This window comes from Carcharhinus amblyrhynchos, chromosome 10 (assembly GCF_965287045.1).
Source record: "Carcharhinus amblyrhynchos chromosome 10, sCarAmb.v2.hapA, whole genome shotgun sequence".
NCBI classification, from domain to species: Eukaryota; Metazoa; Chordata; class Chondrichthyes; order Carcharhiniformes; family Carcharhinidae; genus Carcharhinus; species Carcharhinus amblyrhynchos.
This window is the reverse complement of record NC_137333.1, coordinates 90,849,371-90,871,406: the sequence shown is the minus strand read 5'-3', so window position 1 is coordinate 90,871,406 and position 22,036 is coordinate 90,849,371. Positions and strand designations below refer to the sequence as shown.

The window sequence follows — 22,036 nt, the reverse complement described above, 5'->3', positions numbered from 1 at the left end:
GTCTATTGTCAAATCCTGTGGTGCTGTTCGTGTTCCCAAAGTGTCATCAGATCGGTGAAAAAATTCAAAATATCCAAGTCAGTGAGTGGAGAGGTACGTGTTTTGTTGAGGGATAATCCTGAAAGTGAAAGGGCCACGTCTGGTCTACAGCTAGATTGTTGATGCCACTACAACCAAAGCAACTCAAATTTACGTTGGATGCCAAAGGCAATAAATTTGTTTCAGAATGCTTTGATTGTGATTTATACAAATTCAATGAACAGTGCCACAGTATTGATTACCTGTGGGGGATTTTTGTTTCAAAATGGCGATCACCCACACTGACGTTCAGGAAGCTATGCATTAATCAGTATTCAGAAGGATTCATGGAGGCTACAATGGTTAACTTGTGTACCTCAATCTATGGTAAATAGAAATTCAAAGAATTTCTGTGGATCAAAGCTGTATGGAATTCATTTATTTAAATAGTCCTTAATACTGAAGATAACCGAACCAAACAAGTCCTCTGCCTAGTCATTGAACCCGATGCAGGAATTGCAGGCAGTTAAGTAGAATGAATTGTTTGATGTCAGTCTTCCTACAGGTGCTCTGAACAAGTTTCTGCTGAACTTTTTATATTTGTGGCATTGAGAAATGGCAATTGTACAGATATTTTGTTTGAATATTACACAATAATAATGCAGCTCAGGCATGCTGTGGACAAGAGTTTTTCTGTGGCAGAAATTAGTGCAGAATATCAATAATCAACTTCTGTTTAGGTGTATACTTTGGCTCTGTGGTTACTATTTACATCTGAGTCTAAATGTTATGCAGTCTAGCTCCATTCCAGAAACTTGAGTATACAATCGTGGCTGACATGCTTTTAATCACTGATCTATTTTTCTAATGCTTAGGAAGTACCCTAGGACATTCTTTTCATTAAAGGTGCCGCAGAAATGCCATTCCTATTGTGCACTACAAATGAACTATTGTCATTTTTTTTCCTCCTTCAATTTTGTCTCAACAGTTAGAAATATCCGTAATTTGCACTGTAATTTTTCTATCTCATATTGGTTTGTTGTTAGCTAAGTAAACCTGTTACACTATCATGACATGCACTCCTAGTCAGCAGTCCATGCCCTTTTGCTGTTACCATTGATTGAAGGGAGAAGGGGATCAGAGGCTGTGGTAACACTTGGCAAAGGCAGAGACCTAGGACAACATGATATATAGTTGATCTAGGACAACATGATACACAGTTGTGACACTATGTAGTTAGGACAGGACAGCTGGGCCTGGGACCAGTTGGAGAGCCAGGATAAAGTGAAATATAGCAAGGTCAGACAGGGTGGAGGAGTCAAATATGTATTTGTTTTGAATAAGATCTATAAATAGCTCTTTTAATACCCATTTCATTCAATATGCTGCAATATACCATGTTACCCCTGTTAACACCATGTAAAGTTACAAAGTTGCTTCAAAATGGAAATAATTGGTAATTCCATTCATTCAGTGCAAGAATGTGCTGTGTGACACTGGACGTCACATTTTAACATTGTGTTACGCGACAAGATAACTCCAGGATTTAACTTAATTGCCATTTTAATGACAGCTCTTCTGCTACCAGGACCATTAATGAGACATCTGTGTAGTGCGCATGTTCAGAAGTTGCCTTATATCTGAACAGTTGCCTTCTGGGGAAAACTTTACACTGGAGGATTAATTGTTGGCTTGCCAGCTATGGAAAGTTTGGGTGGATTAAATTTAGCAATTAAATTGTACAGACAAGAGGCAGTTAATTGGATTTTTTGACCCCTTTCCATTTGATGAAGACAGCACAGAAGAAATATTTGCAAAGTGAAACAAAAATGACTTCAAAAGAAGCAAAGGAATTTGTGCCAATACCATAAGCATAAGTCATCTCACATCTACTTGGATAGATGGAGCTCAGCCTGCACTCGTTACTTTGAGCTGCATAAAAATCCTGATTTTTGTAGGTCTTTTATGATTGTAAAAACACTTTGCACAAGTTCTGTCTTCCAATAACCTGATCAAGAATTTGTGGAATGACAGGAATTGGAGTACAACACACTTTGGTTTTAGCATATTGGCATGTTGTTGCTCCAGAAAAGTCCTTCGATAATGGTTTGGAGTCTGAATGCATTTTTCTTAAATGGTATAAAATAGGCTGCATGATGACAAGTTGTATCTAAGTTTGTGTCTCAAGTTTGACCAGTTTACTTTTCAGTAAATTGCCTCTTCCAAGCCCTCCTTGTAGTCATGCTGCGCATCTTCAGATTAAATAAATGGAAGTGACAATCACCTTTTTTTTAAATTTATCACAAGTTCACTTACATTTTTGAATAGTCTGATGATAATAAGTGATTGCCATAGAATTTGGAGTCTCTTACCAGCCCCAAGGTCTGAACTTGCCACTGAAAACAAAATCATCATACTGTGGCAAGGATAAAACTGTCATTACTGGTTTTATATCCACTAGTGTGTAGTTAAAAATTCTTGCTACACTTGTCAGTAGAACCATTGTTTGTATCTTACAGAACAAAATATAGTTCTGCTACCTTTTATAAAAGGGGACAGGGAATATGTGGTTTCTGATAAACCATATACCTTGGCAAAGCGATCCACTTTTCCACTCATCAATTCAAAATCTTTCCAGTTAACCAACTAAATTGATGTGATTTAGATTTTTCAGATTATACTTCTGTGATTTTTAAGATGGATCATTCTGTACCTGGAACAGTGCAGTTCTTTAGTTGGGTGTATTCCAAAAGTAGTGCAGTGCGTTCGCTAGAATTTGGAATGATCTGGGTTTCGCTTCCCCATTGCAATCTATTTGTATAGTTATACAAAAATAATTGCAGCATTAAGCAGGTCCCAGTCACTGGGTTTATATTTGAAATGGAATGAATTTGCAGCTGAGTTCATCTTCCTATGAGAGTCTACTTCCTTGTGAATTTGTGACCAGGGAATAAAATATGATTTTGAATTTTCAACTTGTCTATTGCACTTATTCATTTTCAAGTGTTTTTTGTTCTATTTAACTGTAATAAATTCCTGATACGTGAACAGTAGCAAATGTAGTTTTGCACTTAATCATACTGAACTATTGCCCCTGACATCAGCCTGCCTTTGGCTCCTCCAGTGCAATAACACAAGTGGAACAGCGTTGCTAAAATGCTGGAGGAGTCAAGGACCACTTTCGTTATTATTTTTTTTCTTCACTATTCAGCTGAATTTATCAACTTATTGCTTCACAAACGAGTAGGAAAGGTGATGATGAGTAATGGGTTATATTTTCTAGCTGGTTCTCACTTTAAATTATGTAGACAAAATGAATACATTTTGAATCTGAAATATTAGTTTTTTGCAGTGTATTAGGGTGTCTATATTTTAATCTGTTTCCAGTGATTTATAGGTATTAAGTATTCTGAACTCTGATTTAAATTGACATACTGTCATGTATTATTCTTGAAATTGATCTATTCTGTAACAAAGCAACTTGCCTATGAATGACGGTCATTCTCAGCATGTACTCGTCCAGCATTGACATTGTTTCTTTTAATTGCAGTGAACAGGGAGAACCTTTAGCAAAAAACCACACAGCAAGCCGAATGTGAGTAACCTTCATTTTTATTAATTATATTGTAAGCTAAATCCATCATCCAGTTTAGAGGAGATTTTCATACTTATAATTAGGAACATAATGACAAATGGTCACTTACCAGTCGAGAACTTGAAAATTGCTGAAAAGGGAGACACGTTGCCAAAGTTTTTCATCTTGCATTTATCAGGACAAATGCAAGAATGCTAAATTTCAAGCACTCAGCAATTTATACTACATGATAAAGGGCGCTCATTGGTTGGCAAGTCAATTCTGGCCAAGGCTTTGCCATGATGAAATAACAGCAAACTAGATTCCCTGGCAATTCCAAAAGGGTGCATGGCTTGATTCCTTTTGCAGAAAACAGGTCCCTGTGTGTGAATGTGTGTTGCTTCTAGCAAGTATAAATATGGCATGCTATGAACTTGACCAATTATTTTAAAATGCTGCTTAGTGTAGCTGTTGGCACACTCAGGTTTATTACTGCTGCCCAATTGTGGAATCACATTGAATAGTAAATGTTCTGTTTTGAGTTTTGCAAGCGCAGGCTGGTTGAGCACGATCTTTACCTGTTGCGAGCAATCAAAGGACCATGGTGTTTGATTAGCCAAAAGATACAGCACACAACCTAGGTGGAATGTCAGCAAGTTGGTTTGTTCCTTCCAATGCAGCCCTGAGATTTGTCAAGATGTTTCCAAGTAAGAATGGTGTGTGGCTTGAGAGGGAACTTTCAGGTGATGGTGATCCCATGCAGCTGCTGCCCTCGTCATTCTACATGCTAGAGGTCACAGATTTCGAAGGTGCTTTCAGAATAGCCTTGGTGAATTCTTACCTTGTATCTTGTGGATGACACACACTGTTGTCACTATCTGTAGAGGAAGAATGGATGTTGAAGGTATTGGATGGGGTGATGGTCAAACAGCTTGCTTTGTCCTGGATGGTGTCGAGCTTGTTGTGCTGTTGGAGCTGCACTCATTCATGCAAGTGGAGAATATTCCATCATACTCCTGACTTGTAGCATGTAGATTGTGGACTTTCTTTGTGGATTTGGGAGGTGAGTTACTCTGCAGAATTTCCAGCCTCTGATGTGCTCTTGTGGGCACAGTGATAATTTCCAGTTCAGATTCTGATTAACGGTTAAACCACCACCCCTCCTCCCCCAGAATGTTGTTAGTGCGCGTTTCAGTGATACTAGTGTCACTAAATGTTATGGGGAGATGGTTAGATTCTTGTTGAAGATGGTCATTGCCTGACAAATTGCTACTTCTCAACCCAAGCCTAGATCTTGTGCAGGCCTTGCTGTACGTGAACCTGGACTGCTTCAGTATTTGAGTCACCAAATAGTGCTGAACATTGTGCATCGTCAGTGAATATGTTTTGATGCAAGGAAGGTCATAATGTAGCAACTGAAGGTGGTTGGGTCAAGGACTCTACACCGAGGAACCCCTGCAGTGATCTCTGGGCATTGAGGTGATCAACTTCTAACATATACAACTAACTTTTTTTGTGCTAAATATAACTCCAGTCTGTGAAGAGTCCCCTCCCCCACTGATCTATACAATGCAAGAGTAAGCCACTCAGCTCTTCGAGCCTGCACTGCCATTCAATTAAATCATGACTGATCTCAGTGTAACCTCAACCTTACAGTCCTGCCTTTCCCAATAACCTTTCATCCCCTTGGAAATCAAAAATCTAGCTCTTGTCTTTGAATATTTGTAAAACTTTGCTTCCATCACTTTTTGAGGAAGAGTTCTAAAGACTCCTAATCCTATGAGGGAAGAAAATTCTCCATCTCTTAAACGAATGACCCTTCATTTTAAAAAGGTAATCTCTGCTTCTAGGTTCTCATGAGGAAATATCCTCTTCACATCTACCCTGTTAAGAACCTTCAGGATCTTAAAAAGATTTCATTCGAATCGCTTCTTACTCTTCTGAACGCCTGAAGATACAGGCCTGATCTGTCCAACCTTGCCTCAAAATACAACCCGCCTATTCCAGGTATTGGTCTAGTAGACCTTCTCCGAACTGTTTTTAACTCATTGCATCCTTCCTTAGAATGGTTACGAATGCTGTACTCCAGATGTGGTTTATCAATTCCTTGTTAAAACTGAAGCATAACTTCTACTGTTGTATTCTATTCCCTTCAATAAATCGTACCATTCTATTTGCATTCCTAATTACTTGTACTGCATACAAGCCTTTTGATGGATGCATGAGGACACTTGGATCCATCTGAATCTGAGCTCTGCAGTCTCTCACCATTTGGATAATATGCTTAATTTTTATTTTTCCTGCCAAAATGGACCATTTTACATGAGCCTTTGTAGCCTCCTTATGTCCTGTATGCAATTTACTTTCCTACATATTTTGCAACTGTATCCTTGGTCCAGTCATTCGAGTTATTTATCTAATTGTAAAAATTTAAAGCCTCAGTACTGATCCCTGTGGTACACCCCATGTTGTATCCTGCCATGAGAAAAAGGCCCATTTATTCCAACATGTGAGATTGTTGGGGACCTCGGAGGTCAAAATGGATCTTCTACTTACCATTTCTGGCTGAGGATTGTTGCAGATGCTTCATGTCAACAAAACAAAAGAGATTGTCATTTTACTTCAGGAAGCACAGTGGAGAACATGCCCCTGGCTACATCAACAGGGGTGAAGTAGAAATGGTCAAGAGCTTCAAATTTTTAGGTGTCCAGATCACCACCAACCTGTCCTGGTCCCCTCATGCCATAGTTAAGAAAACCCAACAATGCCTTTAATTATAGTTGGGTACAATTTTTATAGGATGGGAATAGAGGAATATGGTCCCTGAAAAGGTAGGGGGTTTTGGTTCAGTTGGGCAACATGGTCGGCGAAGGCTTGGGGGGCTGAAGGACCTATTCCTGTGCTGTAATTTTCTTTGTTCTTTGTACTTTCTCAGAAGATTAAGAAAATTCGGCATGTCAACTACAACTCTCTCCACCATAGAAAGCATTCTTTCTGGTTGTATCACAGCTTGGTATGGCTTCTGCTCTGCCCAAGACCACAAGAAAGTACAAAAGGTCATGAATGTAGCCAATCCATCACGCAAACCAGCCTACCATCCATTGGCTCTGTCTACACCTGCTGCCTCAGCAAAGCAGCCAGCATAATTAAGGACCCCAAACGTACTCTCTTCCATCTTCCGTTGGGAAAAAGATGTAAAAGTCTGAGGTCACATACGAAACGACTCAAGAACAGCTTCTTCCTTGCTGCCTTTTGAATGGACGTATCTTGCATTAAATTGATCTTTCTCTACACCCTAACTATGACTGTAACACATTCTGCACTCTCTCCTCCTCTATGAACGGTATGCTTTGTCCATGTAGCATGCAAGAAGTAATACTTTTCACTGTATACTAAACGTGACAATAATAAATCAAATCAAAATCAAACCTTTTGTCTTTTGAACTGATGTGCAGGACTTCGCTGTCTTTAAGGATGGAGATATTTATGGCGCTGTCTACACCTCCAGTTAATAGTTAATTGTCCACTAACGTTCACAACTGAGTGTGACCAGATTGCAGAACTTAGATCTGATCCTTTGGTTGAGGGGATCGCTTTTTTTAAAATTTCAATCTGAAAAACGTTACAGAAACAGTTCTGATAATTACAACAGTAGAGTGCAATGATATTTACATTTTCTCTCAAATCAAAATTTACAGTGTTCAATCTAAGCAAGTTACATATATTTCAATACAAGTCCTAAGCTCTTATGAAGCTATGTATATTGGTCAAGTTGCACTTTGTGGTACTTTAATAGAGTTGCACACAGTTAGAAATTATAAAATGTTCTTGGGCCTTTTCTGGTTACTAGCCCTTTGGTCTACATTGGCCTTTCCCTGTTGTGCCTTGGCGGCAGCTACTCCAAGCTTGAGTACATCCCTCAGCATGTAGTCCTGGACCTTGGTATGTGCCAGTCTGCAACATTCAGTGGAGGATCTTTCTTTGCACCGGAAGATTAACAGATTTCAGGCAGACCAAAGAGCGTTTTTCACTGATTTGGTGACCCTTCAGTAGCAGTTGATGTTTGTCTGTGTGCATCCCTGGAAACAGCCCTTCAAGCATGGAGAATCCATCTGACAGGATCCACCATCTCCTTTTCCCTCAGGGCCTCGGACATCCCGCACAGACCACTGCTTGATCACCTGTGGTCAAAAATATTTTTTTGAATAAATTTGTGTGTGATAGACAGGTAATACAGTATAGTCCCACTACTTAGAATGTTCTGTGACAATGTGGCCAGACTCATCCTTCACAACACCTGGGACAGAGAGAACCTCAGTAAGGAGTGGCATTGGTGTTTGCATGCAGAGGAGCTATGCATAGCATTTTGCAGCTAAGATGGCCATCAGGATGAGGGTGGCATTGGGTACACTTCTTTTCCCTCCTCCCTTCTCCAGAGATTTGTGCATTGTGCCCCTCAGGATCCATCTTGAATCTCCAGATGTGAATTTGAATATGACCTGCGGTGTAACTTCTTCAGGTTGGCACCTCATTTTTAGATAAGCCTGGTGCTGCTCATGACATGTTCTTCTGCACTCTTGAGCTAGGGTTGATCCTTAGCTTTTTGGAAGTGGTAGAGTGGGGGATATATTGGACCATGAGGTTGCAGATTGTGGTTGAACTCAGTGCTACTGCCGATGCTAATTTGCATGGGTGATTTAACATTCACAACATGGATGGGGACAAACACACCGTACATTATCAAATATTTGAAATTGCAGGGTATTTTTTGGAAATAAAGCAAACCTTATTTAACACAGTTTAACGAATTAACTTGACCTTTAACAATTAAACAATATTTAAGCATGGCAAAATACAACTCCTAACAGCTAACTTGTTGCTGAGTTCCAATTCGAGCAATGTTCCTCTTACAGACTTAAACTCCCCCTTTAAAATTAGCTAACAAAACACAGGCATATTTGCTGTGACTTATGTTATCAGCCTTGGAGCTGTTGAGGTTTCTTCGGAGAGAGACGGACACTGCTTTCTCCAGGCATTGCAAGCTTAGTTACTCCCATTATCCACATGACTCTGTATACCTGGTTTGAAATCTCAGGAGAACTTAAATGAACAAAAGGTTCATTAACTCTGCAAGGAAACACATCCCTAACTAAAATAGGTTATTAGCCTGCATTCTTATCATCTGTGGCATGTTTTTCAGGCAAATTGACTTTTGTCACAAAACACTGTCTCCTAAAGAAAACACACCCTGCACAAAATATATCAAAATAGCATAGTATCATCACAATAATTAAATTACTGAAATTATTGAATAGTAAGCATAACGGATGGATGTGTTTTTTGGGGAGTTGAAACTGCTTTTTGTGTGACTTGACCAATTTAATTTTTGTTTTGAAGAAAGCATATGTCGTTTAAAAAAAAAAGTTGTGTCTGTTAAAAGCTCACTAGCCAATTTAAAAGAAAGAGGAAACAGAAAATAGCCAAACTATCCAAAAAGCCTGGGAATTTCTATCATAAATCCCTTACTAGGTTTAATATTTAATTTCTGCTGTGGACAAATTGTCTCAAGGTTTTGAATTCATTTGGGCCAGAGTAAAGATTGTAGGCTAATTTGTTTCTGAAAGGCTAAAAATGAGTTGAATAGGTATTTGCCAATTTTCTTTATACAGTAATTTCTCCTTCCAGTAGTAGAAAATCATGGATGAAGGACATTTGCACATTTGTCTAGTGGTTCAGCTTTGTCCCTATAAGAACACAACACCTTCAGACATTTTCCTTCTCCCTTTTCAAATCAAGCTCTTCAAAATTTTAAGCAACGTGTTGCTCACCTTAGGTTTGTCATTGTGTTTCTATCTAATGATCAGCATTTTGAGTTCTGTGTCTCTTGCATTTGTAAATTCTTGTAGGTTTTGTTGATGCATGCTTGAGTATGTGACATTGTATACAGTTGCAGTAAGTGGGATTTACACGTGAAGTTCTGAGGATGTGAGAACAAAATAATGCCACACTTAACCTCATTAAGAAATTGTTTCAGCTGCTCTGACCTTTGGAGGTGCTTTTAAAGGAATGTTTTTGACACTACCCAATACAAAGTTATAATCACCAGTGCATGGTTTGGGGAATCATTGTCTTTGTGTCTTTGATCCCCAAGAATGAAATCTAATGGGATTCCCCATGTGTCTGTGCAATGTTTCATTTAAAAACCTCAACCTCGCAACAAGTGAGGAAAGTGGGAACTAGGACAAATTGAGGCATCGTAATATTTTATTTAAATGCTACGTTCCACAACAAGTCTCTGCTGGTACACATTGTCATTGTACATACAAATTAAGTTCTACTAATGCCTTAGTAGAACTAATTCATTGTATTGTAAAGTAATTGCAATTCTACTTAGTGCAAAAGGATGCTAAATCAATTTTCGTCTACCCTTGGGAACAGGAGCTTCCATTCTGTTCTTTCTCTCCAGTTTTTCTTTCACACAAGAGCCTTGTTAGAAAAGTTGTGCAGGTAGCGCAAGTACAGAGGGGAAGAGCAGAGTTGAACATTCTGCCTCAATAATATATTATGCAAGGTGTTTAAATGAAACATTGCTGCGCTCATACTGCACTGAGCTTGGTATTTGAAGGCTGTACTAATCCCTCTGCCTACTATTTTGAATGTTTGCCACAGGAAGCGAGCAGCTGCAAAGCATCTAATAGAACGCTACTACCACCAGTTAACTGAGGGCTGTGGAAATGAGGCCTGCACGAATGAGTTTTGTGCTTCCTGTCCAAGTTTCCTCCGTATGGATAACAATGCAGCGGCCATAAAGGCCCTTGAGCTTTTTAAGATTAATGCAAAACTCTGTGATCCTCATCCTTCCAAGAAAGGAACCAGCACTGCCTATGTGGAAAACAGCACAAAGAGCTCCCACAGCATCATCTGTTGTTCGGAAACAAAAGTAAATAAGCGAGAGATGCAGGCCCAAAGAGAAGATTTTAAAGGTGAGTCTTAGATATATAGTAGATGATCATTTACCATGACGTATGGTGACCCTATAAAGATCTTCAGAAGTCTGAATGCTTTTCATAACGTAGACCCAGTAATGTTTCCATTTGTGGACAACAACAAAGCTAGAGACCATCAATATAAGATAGTCACCAAAAAAATCAAGTAGTGAATTTAATAGAAATGTTTTTACCCAGAGAGAGTCTCTCAACACCAGGTTTAAGTCCCACAGGTTTATTTGGAATCACGAGCTTTCGGATCATTGCTCTACATCAGGTGATGGAGAGTACTCGGAGTCATGAAAATGTGGAACTTATGCACAGGGATTGGTTGAAGCAAGTAGTATGGATGTCCTAAGAGCAGGCTAGATTAACACAGGAGGGAGAAGAGAGTAGAGCTTGTGCTGATCAAGTTAGATTAGGAAGGATGAAAGGAAACTCGAATGAAGCATAATTGCCAGCATGGATTGGTTGGCCGAATAAACTCTTTCTTGGCTGTGTATTCTATGATTCCACTCGTGCGAGTACCTGAATGATCATACAGCAAGCTTAGGAACTTCACTTAATAAACTCTAATATCCATTTAAGTGGAAAGGAGTACTTTGGGGAGGGTAAGAATCTGATTTATTGATCGTGGTTCAAGCCAGGGTTTTAAACCTAAACCACAAATAGTAACCAAACAAATGATGATAAATTTTAAGAAGGAAATGACCTTGAGATAATTCTTAGAGAAAGTCAAAACTAAGTATGAATACAGAATGTAATTAACCTAGTAAAGTTCTGAAAAGCAGTTGCAGACTTGGAAGCTGCCATGGATTGAGGATAGGAATTAACACTGTCGCAGCAGGAGCAAGACGAGAGGCATCCAGGATGGCCAATTCAAGTCCTTGCTTACATACCTACAAAGTGAAAACTTACCTGTATATGTTCAGTTTTTTTTACAGAGAATGAGTGCATTGTATCACTATTGGCAGTTGTCCCAGATGTAATACCTGAGCAAGTTTGGAAACAGTTGGATCTGATGGGAGCACCAAAGCAGACACTGTTATTCTACATACCAATAGTCAAACCTGATGTATCATTAACTAGGAAGCAGTATATTCTAATCATTACACACTTGACAGCCACATCATCAACTGCTAGGTTCTAAGCACTCTAATTCCCTGTCTTAATTTCTCCATCTCTACTTTGCCCCCTTCCTTCATGAAGCTCCTGAGAATCCACCTTTTTGACCAAGTTTTTGGTCATCTGCCTCAGTAGCTCTCTGTGGCCTGGTCTTCAAATGTTGTTTGATAATGGTCCTGTGACAAATCTTGGGATATTTTACTATGTTAAAGCCATTATATGAATGCGGGTTATTGTTTGTCCACAAGTTACGTGGGGCTAACACAGTATGTTTTTAGTAAAGGGCCTGGCAAATACGATGGACCTTCGTTTCAATCAGCGCTGAGGTAATTGGGAACCATTGCATTCATTTTTTATTTTTATAATGTAAGATGCACCTCAGTATTTGTTTCCATGTAGTGACCCATTGTGTTCCAGCAAGGTCCTTTGGCTAGTAGCCTTGAAATTCCAAACATAATAAAGAGCTTGTCATATGAGGAACAGTTATTTCTGGTTTGTACTCGGAGTTTAGAAGAATGAGGGGCGACCTTTTTGAAACTTACAGGATACTGCGAGGCCTGGATAAAGTGAATTTGGAGAGGATGTTTCCACTAGTAGAAAAAACTCGAACCAGAGGCACAACCTCAGGCTAAAGGAACGATCCTTTAAAACAGACGAGGGGGAATTTCTTCAGCCAGAGTGTGGTGAATCTGTGGAACTCTTGGCCACAGAAGCCTATGGCGGCCAGATCGTTGAAGACAGAGAGAGAGAGGTTCTTGATTAATAAGGGGATCAGGGATAATAAGAATGAGAAAAATATCAGCCCTGATTGAAGTGTGGAGCAGACTTGGTAGGCCAAGTGGCCTAGTTCTACTCCTATGTCTTATGGTCTTACAATTGAATTATGTACATATCAGGGTAAAAATATTGACTTTTCAACATGGATCAATAGTTTGTGTGCAATCACTTGGTTTGTCCACCTCCATCTTGGATGGGGGTGGAGGGAAAGTGAGAGGGATTCATGGCATTGGATGCTAACACGAGGTCGGCTTAAATAAAGCACTTTATTATTCTTCTCTCTATAATGAAGTTATTTTTAAAGCACACACATTGTGAGCATTCACTTGGCATGGCTTTTTATCTTCTTAAATGGTACTATAAACAAGAGTACTAAAAATGGCAATAATTCTGAAGTGTATTTGTAAACCAAGTTCTCAGCTCAGCAACTTTAAAACATAGCAGATTTGGTAATGGGTTTTGATAACAAGTGTTTCACCATTTCTTTAGATGTCACAAATGTAGTTTCCAAATTGCTTAACAACCCTGTATCTTTTGGATACTGACTTCCAACCTCATCATGACTGAGTAAATTTTGGAAGAAACATTATGCTTTATCTGATTAACCCAGGCAGTCATTGCATTAAATTTATTTCATACTTTCAAACCCACAAATGAGCCCACTGTAAGGGAATCAGTCATAGAATCTCTATAGTGCAGAAGGAGGCCATTTGGTCCACCTGGTCTGCACTATCTCTCCAAAAGACCATCTTACCTAGGTTCTCTCCCCATATATTTACCCTGCTAGTCCCCCCAACTATTTAGCATGGCCAGTAAATCTAAACTGCACATCATTCAGCTGTGGGGAAAAAACCTAAGCACCCGGAGGAAACGCATGCAAACACAGGGACCATGTGCAAACTCCACAGCCGTGGCCGGAATTGAACCCAGGGACCTGGTACTGTGTGACAGTGTGCTAACCACTGTGTCTCCCTGTTAAGGTTCCCTAACATTAGGCAAACATTCCCTACATTATTTCTGCACTGCATTTGTCTGTATTAACTTGAAAATCTTTGTTGCATAATCTGAAAGACAGTTAAAAATTGCCCAGTGCTTACACTGCCATAGCCTTTTAACTTTAAATTTTGTACTTGCACTTAAATACACTACATCTACAACTGTTACACTTTGCATATTTTTTTCCTGATAATTTATAAGAATTTTTTGGAAAACTTTTGCCCATCAAGAAGACCGTTCACAATGGAGATTATAGGTTCATATCAGCTTCACGTACTTGCAAGGTAGAATGAAGCTCCCTAGTCTGAATGAGGGTGTGACTTGGACACATCAAGAGTATATGTTTTGAGCACACACCAACCTTGATTCAGAGGTAGCAATCTCAAGTTTGAAGAATGAGGATTCAAGCCCCTTCCTAGGATTGAGCAATTAATTTAGGCTGACAGTCCAGTGCCATACTGAGATGGTGCTACTCCATTTGGGGATGCTGTCTTTGGATTGAGATTGAACGTGGGACTGATTGGCTTGCACAGATTATAAACAAACCCTTAGCACTATTCGGAGAAAAACAGAGTACTCTCTAGCTCTGGTCATTACCCAAAACCAATAGGAAGGGGCTAACTGACCATTCATCTCATTTTTGTTTGTGGGAATTTGCATTGTGCAACTGCGCTTATGTATAAATCAGTGACTCACTTCAGTTCCTGATCAACCTTTTTGAATTAATTTATGGGGTATTAGCTTCGCTGGCTAGGCCAGCATTTATTGCCCATCTGTAGCTGCCCTTCAGACAGTGGTGGTGAGCTGCGACCTTAAAGCGCTGCAGTCCTTGAGGTATCAGTACACCCTGTGCTGTTAGGGAGGAAGTTCCAGGATTTCAACCCAACAACAGTGAAGAATTGATATCATTCCAAGTGAGGATAGTGAGTGACTTGGAAGGGAAACTCCAGGTGGTGGTGTTCCCAAGTATCTGCTGCCCTTTTCCTTCTAGAAGGTGTGGTCGTGGAAATGGAAGGTGTTACCTAAGGACGCTTGATGAGTCTGCAGCCCATCTTATAGATGGTATACACGGCTGCCGCTATTCATTGGTAGTGGAGAGATTGAATGTTTGCAGAAGATAGCAATTAAGTGGGTTGCTTTGTGCTGAATGATGTCACAATTCTTGAGTGTTTTTGGAGCTGCACTCATCCAACCAAGTGAAGAGTATTTCATCTCATTCCTGACTAGAGCCTTGTAGATGGTGGTCAGACTTTTGGGAGTCAGGGGTTAAGTTAACTTGTAATTGAGATGTTTGATCTCTGACCACCAAATTTGAGCAGCACGGAGGCACTTTGGTTAGTGCTGCTGCCTCACGGCCAGGGACCCGGGTTCCGTTCTGACCTTGGGTGACTGTGGAGTTTGTGTGTTCTCCTGGTATCTGCATGGGTTTCATCTAGGTGCTCTGGTTTTCTCCCACAGTCCAAAGGTGTGTGGATTAGCCATGGTAAACACATAGAGTTACGGGGATGGGGCGTAGGTGAGGGCCTGGATTGGATACTGAGCATCAGTGCAGACTTGATGGGCCAAATAGCCTCCTGCGCTCTAAGGATTCTATGATCATCAGTGCCAGGCTTTCCCCTGCTTCCCACTGAGTTCAGTTTTGCTAGGGCTCCTTGGTGCCACGCTCTGTAAAATGCTACCTTGATGTTAAAGGCCGATACTCTCTCCACACCTGGAATTCACAGGATCTGAACGATTCCATACTAAATTGACAGAGTTTTGTTTAATAGCTAAACCCACAGTTTCTGCAGAATGCTTACATCCAACAGTTGGCTTCATTTTAATCCATTATGTTTTTGTTGACGCTAGTGTTGGACTTTTATTAAATGTTAAAAGTGAGTGAAGCTGTTATTACTAATGAGGGAATCACAGTATTACAGTAACATTTTTTCAAAGAAATGAAAGAAGCAACATAAAAATGGCAAATTTACTTTAAAAAAAGAGTGAAGTGGACTGGAATGAAATGGCAAATTTAAGGCATCAAGAGGCTTTTCTAGAACCTTGGTGTATATATTCTATTTTATTCCGCCCCCCCCCCCCTCCCCATTTCAGACTTAGATTTCAGACTAAAGTGGGAATTGTCAGCATTGCGCCTTGGAGGCATACTTCCTGATGGAACTTTATAAAAAAATTGGGAGCACAAATGTTGGAAATGTATGCTCATCAGCATCTGAAAAAGATTCATATTCCTGGCATCAACTGTTTCAGAATGCTAACCATGGTTTCTCAATGTGAGATGTCAACTCTGTTTCTTCAGATACTGATGGGCCTGCCATCATCATCATCCAGCATTCTTTACTTTGGCTTTCCAGAGAGAATTTATTTTCCTCTGTTATCTGAACTTTTCACAAGTTCCCTCTTTTTGAGCAGATATTCTATTTTTTGGTAAGAGTCCCACAAATTAACATGATTTCACTCTGAATTGAAGCACTTAACTTATTTTTCATCCAAGCTGTTTTATCATTTAATTGACCACTCTAGGAAATTCTACTGATTTGACACATCCGAATATGCATCGGGGAATATTTTTCAATGTGCACTTGCTGTAATTGTTTTTACATAGTACATCTTAATTTACTAAAGTCATTTCCGTTGAGACATCCATTTTGTGGAAGAGAACTTGTTTTTCTCTCCTCTGGCTCTAATTTGCAGAATATGCAAGTGAAATGCGCCTGGGTCACTCTTGCTGCTGTATAATTGCTGTTGTAATATCCACAAGAAATTATCCTCTTCCTTTTGTTTTCAATGTTTTTCCTCCCTTTGAGAAATCATCTGATAATGGACCAAGATCAGGAATTTGCCTTGTGTGAAATATATTCCATGTATACTAAATGTGAGAAATATATATCTTAATTAAACCAACTGTTTGTTTCTTCTATCCAACTGTCTGTAAAGTGTGTTATTTAGTGCAGTGATGGTGCCACTGAGAGGCAGCTTTATAAATTATTCTGGAATAATGCTCAAAACAAACTTAAGGAATGAATCTGTTTCAGATTACTCTAAGTACTTTAATAATAATGATAACCATCTTTCCCATTGTGTTTCGAATGTAGATGTGAATTACCTGACTGAGGAAAAGGTGTATGAAATCTTGGATCTGTGTGGAGAGCGTGAAGACTACTCTCCACTGATACGTGTCATTGGTAGAGTTTTTTCTAGTGCGGATGCATTGGTGCAGAGCTTCCGAAAGGCAAAGCAGCATACTAAGGAAGAGCTGAAATCCCTACAGGGAAAGGATGAGGACAAAGATGAAGATGAGGAAGAAAAAGCTGCTTCAGCGGGGTCCATGGATGATGCAGAAGCTTCTTCATCAAGAAGCTCCTTTGGGGGCACGCAGACAAGAGACAACAACGTTCATAAACTTGGACCTGATGAAATATCAATTGATGTTGATGCAGTCAGACGGGTCTATAACAAATTGCTTTCCAATGAGAAGATAGAAACAGCTTTTCTTAATGCATTGGTGTACTTGTCACCAAACGTGGAATGTGATTTGACTTATCATAATGTGTATTCAAGGGATCCTAACTATCTAAACTTATTCATTATAGTCATGGAGAACAGCAATCTTCATAGTCCTGAATATCTGGAAATGGCTCTTCCACTGTTTTGCAAAGCAATGAGCAAGCTACCCCTCCCAGCTCAAGCCAAATTGATTCGACTGTGGTCAAAATACACTGCAGACCAGATCCGTCGGATGGTGGAAACCTTTCAGCAGCTCATTACGTACAGGGTCATAAGTAATGAATTCAGTAGTCGAAATCTGGTGAATGATGATGATGCTGTTGTTGCTGCTACAAAATGCTTAAAAATAGTGCACTATGCAAACATTATTGCAGGCGATGTGGACACGGGGCACAACGAGGAGGAGGAAGACGAACCAGTTGCCGAATCCAGCGAGATTACTTTGCAGGAACTATTGGGTGAAGAACGGAGAAATAAAAAAGGACCCCGGGTGGATCCCCTCGAGACGGAGTTGGGAGTGAAAACAATTGATTGCCGAAAGCCACTTGTCTCTTTTGAAGACTTTATTAATGAACCACTAAATGATGTACTAGAAATGGACAAAGACTACACTTTCTTCAAAGTAGAGACAGAAAATAAATTCTCCTTTATGACCTGTCCCTTCATTCTGAATGCTGTAACCAAGAACTTGGGACTTTACTATGACAACAGGATACGCATGTACAGCGAGCGCCGAATCACTGTCCTCTACAGCCTAGTACAGGGCCAACAACTGAACCCTTATCTTAGACTTAAAGTCCGACGTGACCATATCATTGATGATGCACTTGTTCGGGTAAGTTTATTTGTAATGTGCTATGTGAGCCATTCCTGCAGAAATCAGTGGAGTTTTTTGAATTCAACAAAGGGATACAAATGATTTTTGCTACAATTAATATGGGAAACAAATCTGTCTTCCTAGAACAGAAGGTATTTTTTGTTTTGTAAGGTGCTTCATGCCAAACCTCCATGTCCCAGGAGAGTAATAGCAAAAAGTTGATCGTGATTCTGCTTTATCTATACAACTGAGGAATCCTCATAACCTCAATTGAATTTGATTGAATTCTGGCTAAACTTCAAGTGATTTACTTGTGAAATGAAGTGCATTCCTAAATTAAACTTGGATTTGTGGTGGGAGAAATGTATCTTTCTGTTTTTGCCAAGATGAGCAATTATTTTTAATGCACATACAACTCCGCATCTAATCATTTGATACTCAAATGCTGGTCAAACTAGCATGAAGACCAGGAAGGGCCCAGTTTCAGTTTACGTACTAATTTAGCTGCTGGTCTTTTTCAGTTCTACGTCAATATACAGGCCTCTTTTTCTTTGACAAGGTATTCATTTTCTGTAAAGTACACCTCGAGGCAAGATCTGGGGCCACCAAACAGTCAATTAGCTGAGAAAGGTGCTCAATCTAAGTTCACACAAAAAGATTGCTGACTCTTAAGTTACCGGGAGGTGTGATTCATACAACAATACCAAACTCGGGAGATCTGAATCAGTTTGTGTCGTAAGCATGTAGTTAACAGCTAGTGTGATGCCATTTGGTACAGCGCTTAAATGCTTTGCTCCATTGGAGACCAAACATATGGACACTCCAGTATGATGAAATCATAATTGGTACAATTTTTGTTTGCATGCTGTTACAGTGGAAGCAGTGTGTTTTCCTGTAGCCCATTTTGGGAGATGGTAGCAAATGACTGGCTTTGCTTTGGCTCGCGCTCTTGTGCCCAAGTACAATCTCGCTCACTCAATCTCTCTGGAATGTGTTTGCATGTATTCTTCAAGCCTGCTCTCATTTGCATGCTGGACCTTTCTGAAATGCGCGCCCTCTTGTGCCACTTGTCTCCTCTGCCATACACGTGCACTTGTTCCCTCTGGTATGCATGCTCAAAGGCCCTCCCTCCCCATGTGCTGGCACTCTTCCCACTACCTATTCTGTCCACCAGGGCAAAGAATGGGTGATGTTTTCCCAGCACCCATACAGTTTGCTTCGGTGAATTTAGTTTGTGTTGATTTCTTTTTTTACAGTTCTCAGGCACATGCACTGCATTGACTGCAGTGGTTAAGTAGGCAGCTCACAACAAAGGATGTTGGGAATGAGGAAGGAATAATGTGATTTGCAGTGATGCTGAGTCCTATCCACAAGTGAAAAACATAATCACAGACTGATCACCATGAAAATACTGGAATTTTCCTGAATGACCAGTCATTATTGAAGTCGACCTTGTGGGATCTCTTCACAACAGCCCAGTCTTCACTTAACGTGGTTTTAATTGCTGTGGAATTGACGACAACTCATGAGACATCCTGTGTAACATTTCTGGCATTCTTCACAAATCAGATTTGCAAATGGTTAATAACTTGAGTTCTCTTTGGAGGGTGGGAAGACATGGGAAAGAGAAGCAGTCAGTGTCGAAAGGTGATACTGACCAAGGATTCTTATGATAGTTTTAAAGTATATTATTGACTTTTAACAATTGGCCATAATTTGTTACATTTTGTGATGCTTTGACTGTAATGCAAAGACATGGGAAACCTATATTTCTAACACTGTCCTCAAAGATTACAATTGTTAATGTGCTTTGTAATTTCAAGGCATGTTGTAAAAAACCTGTTCCCAGCTAACTTTCTAGCTAGGTTTATTGATTCACAGGGTGTAGATGTCACTCGCAAGGCCTGTACTTACTGCCCATTCTAAGTTGCTGTTGAGAGGTTTGTGAAATCCATCCCGAACGGTTGCAGTCAGTGTACTGTTGGGTTTACATGAAACTGTTGGGTGAAAATTCTGGAATCCACTACCTAATAACAATGAAGGAATGATATGTGGTTCCAAGTCAGGATGTTGTATGACTTGAAATAAAATGTGGGAGATGGTAGAGTTCCCATGCATCTGATGTTCTTGTCTTTCTAGGTGGTTGGTTTGGAAGGTGCTGTGAACGAAGTCTTTGTTACTTGCTGCATGCTCCTGTAATTAGCAGAGGAAGTAGATGTTTTCGATGGTGATAGTAACTTGCTTGATTGGCACTTTCTTCTCTGATGTTGAGCTTCCTTAGTTTTGAAGCTGCACTCATCCAAGCAAGTGGCGAAAATTCCACTTATCAATCCAAGTATGAATGTTATCCAGATCTTGCATGAAAGGTAAAGTTGACATAGCCCCAGATGGCCATAGGCTGATCTCCACTTTTGAGGGGGAGACCTAACTAGTGATGATTTAACCTGAGGGTCACCACACCTCGGGTGAAGGGCAAGATTGAGAAGGCAGGCCTTCCTGAATACAAGAATTAAACCAGCATTGTTGGCATCGCTATCCAGCCAATTGAGCTAAACTGACTGCTTCAGTGTCTCGGGAGTTGCAAACGGAACTGTGCTTTCTGATGTCGTCAGTGAGCATCCACTCTTCTGGTGTTGTTAGAGGGAAGGTGATTGGTGAAATAGCTGAAGGTGGTTGGGCTGAGAACACTGCCCTGACGATCTCCTACAGCAAGTCTTGGGGCTGAGATCATACCACAGCCAACCATCATCATCTTTGTCCAGTATGCCTCCAGCTAGTGGAGAACCTTTGCCATTTCTAGTGCTGTTGTGGACAGATGCATCTGTGATCATCGAGGTGAAGATGTAAGTTTTTCCCTTCATTTTGTTTTTCACCAATTGCTGCAAGCTCACTCTGGTCAGTATGACCTTCAGAGCTCGTCAGCTACTGAGCCTGTCTTGGTGATGGACATTGAAGCCCCCTACCCAGAATAACTTATTTTTCCTTGCTTCCAAGTGGTGGTTAACTTGGAGGAGTGAGTGCTGACTTATCAGCTGAACGAGGGTGTTAGGTGGTGCAGGTACCAACCCCTTTCTTGGCATCCTGAAAACCATCTGCATTTGAAGCTACTGCCCTGGATAGCAATTTTAAATTGGTCTGCAAAGTACTTCATGCTGCTGCTTTATTTTCGTGACCCAAAGTCTATAAAACCCCCAAATCTGACAATGTCCGGTCCTAAACTTCCAGGACATAAAGTCTGGTAGCTGTAGTCCACAAGAGATTCCTTTGCCCCTATTTGGCCTGATGCTATGAAACTTTGTGAGGTCTGAAGTAAATGTTGAGAACTTCAAGAACTACTCCCCACTGTATACCACTGTGCTGCTACCTATGGCAAGTCTGTTCTGCCAGTGGGACAGGCACCTACGTATCATGACTGAGTAGCATGGAATGCAATCTGCAACTATTGCTTGAGTCTGAGGGGCCATAATTGGGAGAACTTGCCCAAATTCCCCAGATATTAGGTGGGCCTTGCAGGATCAACTGGTTTAGGTGTGCCTTTGTCACGTCGGACTAGATCCCTGAGTTAGGACCGTGCATGTGTGTATTTTGCATTGGTGTGATATTTTGGTAGCGATGGCCATTTATTGTCTGTTTCGAGGAGCTATTTTCAAATGGTCCTCTTCTACTGCTAATACTCTCTTGTTTAGTTCTGTTTCTGTGCTTTAAATCATTCTCCTCCTATTTTTGCCTCTCCGTGGCTAGCTGACTTCATTCACTGAAGAGCAGGTGAAGCAAAAGAGAAATAGATAAAATGACACCTGGAGTGGAAAGCGGAAAGAGGCAAAGAGCCAAATGAATTGCTGATGAGCCAAATACAAAACTGGCAAAAATCTTTAGAATGAATCTCACAACTTCTCATGCACTCAAACTTTGCATTTTAACCAATTTGTGCAATTCTTTGTGCATGCAGTCTGCAGCAGTAATGTATAGATTTCTTTTCATGCTACCTTAATCAAATGGCAGTGTTCATATTTTTTCCAGCTAACTGATTAAGTATTCCTATCACAAATGTAGCAAACACCTTACTTTTGCCCCTTGATGATCGTCTTGGGAATTTTTTGATCACTCATAAGCCACTGTTTTGTCTTTAATCCTCCTTTCAGTCAGGTTGAGTTTAATCTCATCATAGTAAGTGAAACTTAGTTAATTGAGAAAGAAATGCGTGCATTTATGTAATGCCAGACAACTCAAAGCACATAA

The 22,036-nt window shown here is 40.2% G+C and overlaps 1 protein-coding gene across 3 annotated transcripts in view; it reads left to right on the top strand.

The window, feature by feature from the left end:
• ube3a (ubiquitin protein ligase E3A) overlaps positions 1–22,036 on the top strand; it is a 59,180-nt gene that overhangs the window by 17,101 nt on the left and 20,043 nt on the right. For 2 of the 3 annotated variants that reach the window (XM_080197596.1, XM_080197597.1), the window contains 3 exons: positions 3,569–3,613; positions 10,262–10,575; positions 16,569–17,815. In XM_080197596.1, coding sequence (XP_080053722.1) covers positions 3,569–3,613; positions 10,262–10,575; positions 16,569–17,815 — 1,606 coding nt within the window. The remainder of the gene's footprint in view (positions 1–3,568; positions 3,614–10,261; positions 10,576–16,568; positions 17,816–22,036) is intronic. The other variant, XM_080197598.1, reaches the window with a different exon arrangement.